This window comes from Leuresthes tenuis, unplaced genomic scaffold (assembly GCF_036924035.1).
Source record: "Leuresthes tenuis unplaced genomic scaffold, fLeuTen1.0.hap1 SCAF_17, whole genome shotgun sequence".
NCBI lineage: Eukaryota > Metazoa > Chordata > Actinopteri > Atheriniformes > Atherinopsidae > Leuresthes > Leuresthes tenuis.
Window position 1 is genome coordinate 23,205,706 of NW_027325371.1, and position 13,164 is coordinate 23,218,869.

At 41.1% G+C, this 13,164-nt stretch overlaps 2 protein-coding genes across 4 annotated transcripts in view; one reads left to right on the forward strand and one right to left on the reverse strand.

Annotated features, from left to right (window-relative positions):
• Window positions 1-13,164, forward strand: part of cln3 (CLN3 lysosomal/endosomal transmembrane protein, battenin) — a 313,824-nt gene that overhangs the window by 205,577 nt on the left and 95,083 nt on the right. The window lies entirely within an intron of this gene.
• The window catches only part of abat (4-aminobutyrate aminotransferase), a 43,970-nt gene that overhangs the window by 24,334 nt on the left and 6,472 nt on the right, over window positions 1-13,164 (reverse strand). For 2 of the 3 annotated variants that reach the window (XM_072369720.1, XM_072369719.1), the window contains 4 exons: window positions 7,217-7,366; window positions 3,256-3,353; window positions 3,134-3,163; window positions 1,904-2,021 (listed from right to left, as the gene is read on the reverse strand). In XM_072369720.1, the coding sequence (XP_072225821.1) occupies window positions 1,904-2,021; window positions 3,134-3,163; window positions 3,256-3,353; window positions 7,217-7,286 (316 nt within the window). In that variant the 5' untranslated portion in view covers window positions 7,287-7,366. The remainder of the gene's footprint in view (window positions 1-1,903; window positions 2,022-3,133; window positions 3,164-3,255; window positions 3,354-7,216; window positions 7,367-13,164) is intronic. The other variant, XM_072369721.1, reaches the window with a different exon arrangement.

Sequence of the window (13,164 nt, forward strand, 5' to 3'; positions counted from 1 at the left end):
GCAGCTTCAGCAGCAGTGAGTAAAACTAAGTGAACCCCTGATCCAACAGCTTGCAGCTTCAGCAGCAGTGAGGTGCAGTAATGGTTTCCTGTGTGTAAAACTAAGTGAACCCCTGATCCAGCAGCTTGCAGCAGCAGTGAGTGTAAAACTAAGTGAACCCCTGATCCAGCAGCTTGCAGCAGCAGCTTCAGCAGCAGTGAGGTGCAGTAATGTTTTCCTGTGGGACGTTATCAGTCTCTCTCATGGTTGTGGAGGAATCTCGGCCACTCTTCTCTCCAGCGTTGCTTCAGCTCATTGAGGTTTGCAGCATTGGTTTCTGCACAGCTCTCTTAAGGTCCCACCACAGCATTTCAGTCAGGCTGAGGTCTGGACTATGACTGGACCATTGCAACATCTTGATTCTTTTCTTTTTCACACATTCTGTTGTAGATCTGCTGCTGTGTTTGGGATCATTGTCCTGTTGATGAGCCAGTTTCAGCCCAGCTTTAGCTGTGGGACAGATGGCCTCACATTTGACTCTAGAATACTTTGGTATCCAGAGGAGTTCAGGGTGGACTCAATGACTGCAAGGTGCCCAGGTCCTGTGGCTGCAGAACCAGCCCAGATCATCAGCCCTCCACCACCATGCTTGACAGCTGGTATGAGGTGTTTGTGCTGATATGCTGTGTTTGGTTTCCTCCAAACGTGCTGCTGTGCATTATGACCAAACATCTCCACTTTGGTGGAGAGTTTCAGGATAGTGTTGCTAGTGGCAGCCTGCTGCAGTAGCTCTGGGCATGATGAGTTCTGGCTTTCTAATAAACTTTTTCTTTTGTGAAAACACTGATTCTTTAAAACATTTTTCTACACTGGTTTGGATGTTATGCTGTGCTGCTGGTCATTCATTTAACATTTGTTTTAATGAGTTACCATGCCAACCATAAATTTGTTAACGTGTGACCAGTCGATAGTATTGCCTGGAATAAGATCCAAAATTCAGACAAGATGACAGGGACAAATCAGAGAAGAGGGGAAGTTTTCTTCACTCGATCAGCTCACTGGCTCATAAAATGGATAAGTGTAAAGAGCTGATAGATGAAGAAGGCAGAAATGTCTCTAACGCAGCAGTATGTGTTTCACTGAGACGTGGCCGCAGGAGCATATAACAGACTAACACCTCTATAATTAAGTACACGAGCAGACAGAGACTGCAGACAGAGGGGTAAACACAAAAGGAGGAGTGATTGCACAGCTTATTAACATTAGGTGGTGTAATGCAGTCCGTGCTGTGCATGAGTTCATCTGTGTTACCTGGCAACGCTGCCTGTGACATAATCAGCTCAGTTGTTTCCAAGCTGCAAGTGATTTATTCATTACAGTCTCTGGAGATTTAACCATGTCTCTCTCTCTCATTTCTCTGATACATACTTTTGTTTAATTCTACTTTTATTTCTCTTTAATAACTTCTACTGCAACAATAACATTTCCCTTAAAAAGCTATCATTCAAATCATTCAAAAAGTGCTCCTGAATGTGTTTATTCAAGAACAAAGAACCACCTGATGCAGCAGGAATCAAAATACTGTATTTTGGGAGTTAGAATATGAATATTGACTGAATATGTTGAGTATGGTGAGCTTTCAGATCTCTGAGCAGGTTAATACAAGTTTAGATTGGTATGATCCTTACTGATATGTGATAAGATCTTAATTTGTTGGGTGTCTGATTTCCTGCATCAGATCCAAAATCAGAAACTCCCACATTGTTAATCTATGCTATGAATCTCTAATTTTTTCTCTCACCATTACTAATAAAGGTTGGGTAGACAGTACAATTTAGAATATTATTTACTGTACTAGGTCAGCTTATCCATATTGTCGACTTGTTCAAATCCAAGTAGCTGTGAATGGACATTTTTTACTAACCAATGGGGATGGAGGAGATCTGAGTGTAGACATCCAGCATGCGGTTGCCATCCACATCCACCAGGTAGTTCCCTCTGCTCTCATCGTAGTTACAGAAGAAGTTGACAGCACCAACATTCTGTGAAGAAACATGTTCTGTGTCCTGAACACGTAGTAAAACTGAAGGTCCTAATTACTGCTGTTTTACACAAACCACAACATATCGCCCTGACATGTAGTGAAGCGCTTTGAGTGGTCAGTTAGACTAGAAAAGCGCTATACAAGTCCATTTACCATTACCATTTACATGTGGCCCACGCAAAAAATCATCCACAGAAATCCCTGTGGTTCTCAGCACACAGCACTCTCTATTTTATTCTTCAAAAATCATACCTGAACACAGACCTGCACATGAATGCAATGAATCCTAACTATACTTTACTACTGTTTCACAAGATGCTCTGTGTTGTCATTGGCTCTCGTTTAGCTGCATACGTTACAGCAGCCTTTCACTGCATGTGCTGCTGTGACTTTACAGCTCGATGTGCTGTCTGAGGGAGCACAGAGTCAGTGAAAGTAATGAAGAATCCCACAGGGTTCACTGAGCAGCTCGCTCTGTACTTACAGTACAGCGTGGGTCAGAGGTGGACGTCAGTTACAGCTTGTTTTCATACAGTCACACACAGTTTGTGTGAGCTGTGCATGGTGAGCTGAGGCTCCAAGCAGAGACAGACCTCTATTTTCAGAAATATCATCAAATAAATAAGGTACTGCAAGTGTCACAATTCATTTAAAATCTATTGTATTTTTCTGTGTGAAGAATTCAAATGAAGCAAAAGGGTTGAAATGATTCCGTTTTGATTAGGCACTTAGCACAAAATCAAACTGTAAAACTGACAATGAAAGTATGATCATATGACGACAGAAGCATGCAAAAAAAGCTAACCAATGTGTACACATTTTGCTGCTGCAAAGACGAGCCACAGGAAGGCTTCAGGCTTTTGCACACACACAATGACGACCGGAAGAATGGACGATAGTACTATAAGTGGAACAGCATTTGTGCAGGGTTTATTAAACTAGTTCACTGACTTAACATAAGAGATCCTAACTGGCTACACACACATGTGCACACACGCACACACACACACACACACACACACACATAGAAAAAGCTACCAGAGGGAGGATAACTAAAAGCCTAGGACCTAAAACACAACAATGACAGTACAGCCACACAGCTCTGCTCACCTGGATGTCCCCCAGCTGTTTCGTCAGCTCCTATAAATGGGAAGCAGAGGTGTTATACTCACCAGGACTTCTGAAGGGAGCAACATATTTTGGGTGAGTCTGTGTGTGAATGTGTGTGTTACTTGTGATCGTGGCCCGGGGACTGTAGTTTTCATTGAGGGTCCATCATAGTCATAGTCCAGCTGGGTCTTTGCTGCTGCCTTACTGACATATCTGCAACCTGATGGAAGAAAAAGACAACCATAAAAAATAAAGTGTCAGTTTTCTGTCAAAACTGTCAAATCATATAGCAGCTATGATTCTGTTGGCTTTCAGCAGACATAGGAATAGCAAGCTCTGAGTGTGTGTATCTGCGGGGGTGCTGTGGTGTCCACAGTAATGTGATACTGCCGGGCTGGATTTACAGGTTCATTTACCTAACAAACATCAGCTCTGGGCAGTGATGTGGAGGCAAACAGCTGAACTACGTTTTCTTGTTAAAGCATACGTCCAATATAAAACTCTGAGACAGAAAGTGCTATATGCCGTACTCTCTGCTGGAGTCAGAGCAAAGTGTTTTTGTTGGCTGGCAGTAAAGAAGCATCTGTTTAGACATATTGTATTCTCAAAAAAAGACAAACACTTGAAATACAACTTGGATGGAAACCTGGTACTGGGTAAGGCTTTCCTCCTAAGCTTCATATACTACTAATTGGATCATATTGTTCAGGAAACATATGCACACGCACCGTTTCTGCTTCTACTTTACTTTGCCTTGTGAGTGTGGATGGATGCCCAGTTCATTGACTGAGAGGGTATTCTTCCCAGCCTGACTAGTTGAACTTTGATTGCAGCATATCACAAGCTCGCTGAGTACGAGCTGTCCTGCATGTGCTCTTTGCTCAGCACAATGACATTATGTTGCAAAGGCCACAGAAATAACGTGTTTTACATTACAAAGGAGCTGTTGGCATGTTCTGTCTCAAAGGGCCATCTAGATAAGCAAAGACTGGTGCACTAAAAAACAGAGGGAAAGTTACAGCAGGGCCCTTCATACAGCTTCTAGATCTCTCTGTCTCAGGAAAAACCAGATCAGGATGGACTCTGATCACATTCTTCTTGTGAGTTTTTGGTTGAAGAAAATAGCTGATTCGGAGGAGGAAAGACATGCAGCCCAACGTGGCTGCAACAAGTCTTAAAACATTGTATTTTGGAACTTTAAGGCTTCAGCATCTCCTTCAGTCTGCTTGCATCGTCACCCCACCAACACAATCTGCTCATGACCTTCCTCAAGACAGTATTGGTGTCAGGTGAACAGGACAGTTCTGTTCATCTGTGAGAGTCCACCTTCTCTATTCTTCTACTCCCTAAACAATTATTTTTCAGCCCTTCCTGATCATGGCAGGTCCCTAAACCTAAATAGCTAAATTACAACACCGTTCAGGACAGCTGACCTGTCCTGCAGTCTGGAGCTGTCTCTGGTGAACAAGATTCACGCTGGTCTGGTTCCAGTTTTGTGTGATCTCTTTGTTCCAGTCTCTTGGTTAGGTTCTTATATGAATTAAATCACAGTAATGATGAATTGTTCTGGAGTTCCACTTTTCAGTTACCTTTATCCACCATGTCCTCACCAGTGTAGGTAATAACGGCGTTAGAGGATAGCGGGGGGATGATGATGCTCAAGTGACTCGAATCTTATGAAGCGCCTCACATCAACACATGCTGACATGACACTTGTTGCTGCTGCTGCTTTTGTACTCAAATTATTTTCAATATTTAATATTGTTACTTTATGGAATATTTAAGGATAGTGTTCTGTTTATTGTGCAGCAGGCCTAAAATACAATTACAGATATTTGCACTACTTATGGCCAGATTTCCCTTTACACGTTTCTTAATTTTGCACTTGAATTTTATTTTCAATATCTGTTTTTTATATATTTTTATTTCAATGCATGTCATATGGCAGGCTGCAGTCTACAGAGTTCAAATAAATACCAAATGTTCTAAAATGCTGTAAATAGTGATTTTATTCTTCAGTCAGTTAATATTAACATCTTTGACGTTAAAGATGTTACAGAATGTAACAGAACATGAAAAATAACGTCACAGTTACTTTGCTGAGTAACTAATTACTCTTACAATGAGGTAACTGAGTTACTAACTCAATTACCGTAAATTCCGGACTATAGAGCGCACCTGAATATAAGCCACAGCCTGTAATCTTAAAAAGAAAATCCATTTTGTACTTTTATAGGCCGCACCGGATTATAAGCCGTGGGTGTCCACAATGTAATATGAGATATTTACACAGAAAGATGTTACACGTGAGGATTTTTAAACTTTCAATTGAATGCGTATGGTAACATAAACAAATACATGCTGCAAATGCTTTTTTCCCCAACAGTGCCTGTAACACCGATGGTTTTAACTTAAATACCTATCGGTAATGCATAAATACGTGGCATAAATGCATTTTTTCCCAACAGTGCCTGTAACACTGCTGGTAAAAAAAAAGACAGTAGCCTATCAGGAAAAGTCATTGATCGCTTTCTTCATCTTCCTCCTGCACAGTAAAACCATCAAAGTCATTTCTTCAGTGTCCCAATTGAACAGCCTCAGAACTTCGTCACTCACTTCAGTCTCTTCGTTGTCGCTCTCACAGTCTCATCTCAGATTGATCGCCTTTAATTTAAAAGCCGCATCATATGCATTTCTTTGTTTGTTTTCCATGTTGAGGGTGAGTAAAAATGACCGATTTACAATAATTTTGTGTAAGTGTGTTTGATTTATCGTACAATTTCATTGAACCACTGTGAACTATTCATTAATTTTATTGGTCTAATGTTACGAGGTAAAAAAGAAAAAAACATATATTAGCCATACCGTATTATAAGCCGTGGTGCTCAAAGCCTGGGAAAAAGAAGCGGCTTAGAGTCCGGAATTTACGGTACTTTTTGGGGAAAGTCATTTGTAACTGTAACTAATTACTTTTTTAAAGTAAGATAACCAGCACTGGTCTTCATTAATGAGCACAGCGAGAAACAAGGCAGAGCCAAGCACCGACTTCTTTTCAGGTTCTGGGAAGCCCCATGATAGCTGGCTGGCAACCTATCTGTCCAGTTCCTGAGTTAGACTGGGTGGCTGCGTTCAAATCAATCAGTTAAAATGGAGGTGGTGTGGTGATGCTGTATGTCTGTCAATGTAAAGGCCACAAGGTGAACACAATGTAACCTTTTCTCTACTTGTAGGGATACAGTGTCTCCTGATAATGCAGCTGTCCCTAAAGCTGGACTCAGTTCAATGACAGAAAATACTACCCAGCCCTCTCGGACAAGTTCATCATTAACAGAGAAGGCTGATGACGTCCCACAGGTTCAGGTCTGAACCAGTCCTGTCTGTGTGGTGCATGCCAGTTCAGTCCTTTTCAGCACAAAGTCCACTAACAACCCGTTTTAAATTTGTTGTTGGTAGAAATGTTTTCTGTCCAAATTTTGCAAAGCTAGATAATCAAGTATGAAATAATTTCTTGTTAATAGTGAACAAAATGTCATCTGAACAAGTAGAACAGACCAAAGAGGTCTGCTTTAGTGTTGATTGACAGGAGAGCAGAACACACACACGCACCCACCCAGACGTCTGTCAAACATTCACACTGATTTCATCATGCTGTTCCCTGTTTAATCCAAAAGAACATCAGAAGCTGAGGTGATTTCAATGAAGACGGACTAATTTAACTTGGAACCAAAGTTTGGCATAAGATGCAGCACATACCTCACAGTATGTGGAGTATGGCAAAGATCAACCAGGGCTGACAGGTATATTCAAGTAATTGCATTTTGATATGGTGGAGCTAATCAATAATCTGCTTCCTCAGACATAGTAAATGGTAGTAATAAAACTATGGAATTGATAATAGAACTCATGATGTAAAAAGAGTATATTAACTGCAATGGAAAGCAAAGTATCTAAGCTTCACTGAAGAAACAGTATGCATGTTGTACCCTGTTAGGTTAAGCTACCAGAGATATTTGTGAGAAAGTAGCATCATCACCTGATACAATAATAAGCAGTGGCTACATTCAAAGAATGTGTTGGATCTACCTGGAGCACTGAGCCAGAAATTCTTCTGCAAGGAGAGAGCAAGCTGACGGCTGATCAAGGAGGTCGCCATGACTAAATCGCCACTGACAAGAGCAAGTGTGAGACAGAGGCAGAACCTGCCCTCAGTGACTAACTCCACCCAGCCACCACCTACAGAGAGGGACACACAGAGAGGGTGATTAATGACAACAGCAAACTGCTGTGCTCCTAACTTCATTACAGAAATGAGAAATTGCTGTATTTTTGCACTATTGTTGCAAGAGAAAACAAGGACAAACAAGATCGTTGGCAGAGAGACAAATGAGAAGAGAGAAAAGTCGCAGATGCGCTGGTGGGCCAGCAGAAAAAAAACTCAACTGTTGTGACCCCCAGCAGCCAGCTTAGACTCTGATTTTGTCCACTTCAGGACACTCAATCAGAAGATGGTATTTCAAGTTTCAGCTTACCACAGAGAGCCATCAACTTGTGTGCAATATAATACATTTACTTCCAGCTACAGACACAAATGTGAGGAAAAAAGCCTTTCTGCATCAGCTTAAGTAGGTATTCTGCCTGTGTTCTAGGAGATATGTCGTATCGTTTAAATGTGGGAATAACGGCACACTCCTTAGGAAGCATCTAACAGAGTCTCTCTCAGTTATTAACAATAAAAATAACTGAAATAGAACACTGAGCTTCCGTTGAAGTAAAATGGGCATTCTGTTTGATTCTTAAAAGAGTAATGGTTGGCTGGCTGTCTGCTCTTTCTCCTCGCACTTCCTCATTTATGTAACACTGGCAGCAGGAACAGGAAAATTCCAGTTATCTGCCTTCACACAGAGTAGAAAAACCCTGGCTCTTCAGAGTGTGCACTCACTCACACACACACACACATGCATGCACACTCAGGCAGTCTCTTGGCAACAACTCGTGAACTAGATGAAACTGGTTTAGGTTGTGAGAGTTATACAAGACTGCATCTGTATGCCTGGGATATGTGTGGTGTGTTACACCAGGACGAGCAAAACAAAAAAAAAGTGATAGAGGATGAGTGATGGGAGATGGTGCATTTAAACCGTTCTGAATCTGAGAACGAAGAGAGTCAAATTAAGTTGTTTCCTTATGAAGTCTCTGACTGAATTTGCATTCACCACCAAGTTCAAAATCCACCGAGATGATGGAGATAGTGTTTGTTTTGGCCATTATAAAAATGAACACTGTGTGCAAAGTGGGCCGTGATTGAGACGAAGGTGCTATCAAGTCATTTAAACATAGCAACAAGGCTTCTTACTTTCAGACAGTCTCTGCTGGAATACATTCACACCACTGAACTCACTCATGGACATCATGAGAATTTCAAACATGCCATACTTTGAAGCCCTTTACACACCTTATTCACTTACTTCAGAGAATCTGTATTAAAGTGGTACCATCTGCTCTGAAAAGATTAAAGAAGCCCCTGACATAGCCTCATGAAATACTGGAGAAATATAAGTGGCTCTCTGAGCAGTTCTATTGAAGTATACCAGCTAATGACAACAGCTGTGCATATGGAATTCGAAGCTGTGGTATATCGGTGGTGGCTGTAGTTCAGGAAGAGCCAACTGGAAGGTTAATGCTTTGACTCTTAGCTTCCCCGGGCCACATGTTGAAGCGTCCTTGGGCAAGACCCCACGTAGTATGTATATGGATTAAGACGTGGTGTAGTGTGAAAGTCCTTTAAGTGGTCAGTTAGGCTAGAAAAGCGCAATACAAGTACAGTCAATTTACTATTTATCAGTCAGTCAACTGTAACCGCAGATTTTAACCAAGCTTTATGTAGAGAAATATCAATGTCATGGCTCACCTCAGTAAACAAGTGAGTACTTTTTAGGACCCAGTTTCCTTATCACCCTGGGGTTGTTGTTGAAGATGCCGTCACCCTGCCTGACAAAAAGACCACAGCCAGTGAAACTGAAAGGCTGTCTGTCTGAGAAGGTGGTCAGCTGCACAGAGGCACCACAGGGGACTGTACTCCTACCATTTCTCTTAACTCCCAGTACAACTCAGAGCCCCGTCATCTCCAGAAAAGCTATGATGGCTCTGCAGATGTTGGGTGCATCAGTGATGGACAAGAGGCTGAGTACAGAGAACTGTGGGAACAATCACCTCATCTTCAACACAAACCAAGGAGATGATTGTGGACTTTAGGAGGACCAGCAATACTGGCAATACTACCCATAGTGATGAGACAACAAGGTGTGTTCAGTCAGAGGCTTCTTCATGCTGTAATAAAGAACAATGCTGGAGGTCTTTCCTGTCAGCATCAATGACTCTGGAAGTTGATCGTTTTCACAGTGCTGTCACAGAAACACTGATTTTGGTTCATAAGCCCTGCATAAAGCTACAGCTTGTGGAAGTTTCTGTAGAGTCCTCTTAAAGCAGCAACTGGAGCTCCTATCAGGCTCCATGCACACGTCATTTCCGAGTTTGGCGTGAGGATGCTATGATTTTTCCGGTCGGCGTTCTGAATGACGAAGTGTTGGCAGTGTTGGTCATCTTACTTTTAAAAAGTAATTAGTTACAGTTACAAAGTACTTAACCCAAAAAGTAATTGAGTTAGTAACTCAGTTACCTCACTGTAAGAGTAATTAGTTACTCAGCAAAGTAACTGTGACATTATTTTTCATGTTCTGTTACGTTCTGTAACATCTTTAACATCAAAGATGTTAATATTAACTGACTGAAGAATAAAATCACTCCAGTATTTTAGAACATTTGGTATTTATTTGAACTCAGCAGATCGCAGCCTGCCGTGTCAGCATGTGTTGATGTGAGCTGCTTCACAAGGTTCCAGTAGTTTGAGGCAGACGAGGATAAAGTCTTTATTCCTGGGCATAGCTGCATATTACAGAAACATTCTTGCCTTTATTCAAAATGAGCGAGAAGTAGTGCCGATACTTCCAGTTTGAGGACGCTAGTTTAAGGAGATGAGCAGTGCCTCGCGTTCATCAGACATTGTGACTAGAGCCCAAGCAAAAATTTGTGTTCTAAAGCTGCATTTCAGTCAAACTGATGCACCATGTGGACTGTTTTCTACACATATGTTTCCTCATTACATAATATAACACAGTTAATGGGACATACTGCTGCTGTACATACAAGTCAAACTATAGATGGATGATGTGTAAGTCCCCGAAGAGAATATGACCTTTAGCACTCATACTCTTCTAAAGGTGAATTTTGAATCTTTGATTTTAAAGGCAGAGTTTTACAGGACAAACGGTATATTTCCATTCCTATTTAAAATTGATTTAGGATTTACAAGGCATTTTTCTCCAGCCCCCCATGTGATAAGAGATCAGATCGGGCTGTTGTGGGTTGATAACCGCTGCCTCTTTTCATTTTAACAAGAAAAGCACTCATCCAAGAATTAAGAAAAAGATGAGGCTCAGTCAGTCACTTTTGAGTATTCTGCTAATAATGTTTGGACCGGGCACAGTAAAACTGCTACCATCACATGTGGACAGTTTGTACTTTTTATTTAAGCCTCTGTTTTTAGCACAAACATGTATAAATGGGTTCTACTGCTGTTGCTTTTTGATAGTTCACACATACAAAACTGAAGAATTTCAGCATCAGGGTAATGCAGCTGAGAAAAGTTACAGGTACAACATACGCTGCATCGAACACATGAACAACCCAAGCTGAGCAGTCCAGAGGAGGAGCTTCTGCCTCAGATTTCAGTCTTTTACTCATCTCCACTGAAGGAAAGCGGCCCCAATATTCACTTTTGTCCCGGCTCTTTTTTCCATGTTGTATCTTTGCTGTTGTTTTCTCTGTGGGAGGGTGTACGTGAAGGTGATATTTACTCTCCTGGGACCTCTGTCGATATTCTAATTACTGGCTTGTCTCTGTTCTCTGTTAGCTAACTGTTCTTTTGGCACTGCCAGCCCCGGCTAATGCTTCTTCAGACTCGGGTCAGTGTGCTCATGGTAAAAGTAAAACATGTATGGGCTTAAATTAGTCTAAAAAATAACTGCAAATGCACAGAGGGTGATCTACAAATATGCCTTGAGCTGCACACGTGTTTTGCTGTCCACAAATACAAATTTCCTATTTGAAACTTGTGTGTTGGTTTTTACAAATATCTGTGTATTTGAAAATATATAATTTTCTTTTTGTAAAACAAAAAGCCATTTGTGAAACTAAAAATTCTGTTTGTGAATCGTGACTCAGCATTTGTTGATCACCAATCACATGTTTGTATTTTTGAGACATTCTTTCTGCAAATCCACAAACAAATAGCTGGTGATTCACAAAGCTCCATCCAGTAGATGGCGCTGTTGTTCACTGATGTATCTACGGCTAAGCTTAAGAACGAAGGAAGACGATGCTGATTAGCAGGAATGCCTGATTTTAAACACTGCACTCGGAGAACAACAGGGTGGCAGGTTAGTTGTGTGCTGCTGCATAAATGACATCTTTTCAATAAAAATTAAATGTAGAAAAAAAATCCTTTATTAGTTTTTTAATAGAAATGTGTGAGAGTGCTGATTAAACGGAGTACAAAATAAGAATCTAGCAAAATGGACTGAATCATGACCCTCCTATGTCTGTCTGCCATTACAGCATTATGGCATCTGCCATCTCTTTGCGGTTATGAGGTGCAGTATTCTAACAAAAGCCTTCGTATTGGGTTGTTGCATCTGTAGTGGTCTGCTTCTTACTGTGAACAGGCTTCTTTATGGATCCAAGCGGCTTTTGGACTACAAATATGGTACCTCTGTGGTTTTCTGCATGCTGTTGGGGGGGCAGGACCATTACAGCTTTAGCCTTAGATCCTTGCACTGCTGGCCGTTAATACCACTTACAGACAGCAGACACCTTTGTGATGCAGATCTACATGATGTGGATTGAGTGGACTCATTCATGAGACAGGTTTTTTCTACGGGTTTAACTCCTGTAGCACTTTGAGATTGTTTTTACGATGTCAAGGGTTTCTCAAATAAAATGTATTATTCTTATTATTATCTGTCACCCTGGTTTTCATTGTTAACACTCCATCAGTGTTAAAGCTCGGCAGTGTCAGCTCTATGTAGGAGCTGTGTTTGAGGGCCTGTCAGCTGATGCAGGTAGAAACACAACCTACGTGTGGTGCTTTGCCACCATGGCCCATGTAAGTCAAATGAATTCAAATAATATTTTGACTTAATTGTAGTATTTGGTCTACTGCCACAGGTCCCACTGGTAGATTAGGTGATTATGTAATATTCAGTGCTAACAACAGCCAAGTGTAACTAACTCCCTATATTTTTCTTACATAAACCCCATTTTTTCCCTTTTTGTCTTCACTGTTGCCATGGTTACATGCTGGCAGTGTGAGCTGCATCTCAACCTTGTTCCTGACTTAGCTCTCAGTGAAGAGTAACAATGATGGAGGGTGGAAGGGATAATCATTACTTTGAATTGGCACGCAACAGAAGTAATTACATCACTGTAGAATATAAAGTTACATCAGAGTATTCAAATTTGGTTGATATCATTGCTTCTTCAAAGTAGAGTCAGTAACTGGACCAGCGTCTGTGTGAATGTCCGGTTCAACATGAAGTAGAATTACAGGAGGAAGATAAAAACAACACACAACTATTTATGAAATTAATAATTGAAGATTCTGAGCCTCACAACCCTAACCCTTCAAGTTAGTTGAAGCAGAGTTTCAACAGAAACAGTAAGTTTCAATCAGTAATTCTAAGCATAGAAGTGGCTCCAGGCCACTCATAGCCTATATACACGTCATTTCCACTGAAGTGTCAGGATGTCGGGAAACTGAATGCACACACTGTACAATGCCAGTCATCTCACTGCTCGCTTTTCTTGATCTTTTTTATGTTAACTTGTTTTCTTTTTATCATTTTCATTCCCATCTGAATAATTTACATGTAAATATGACATGTAAACGCAGAAAATGATCCTTTAAAAACGTGAGG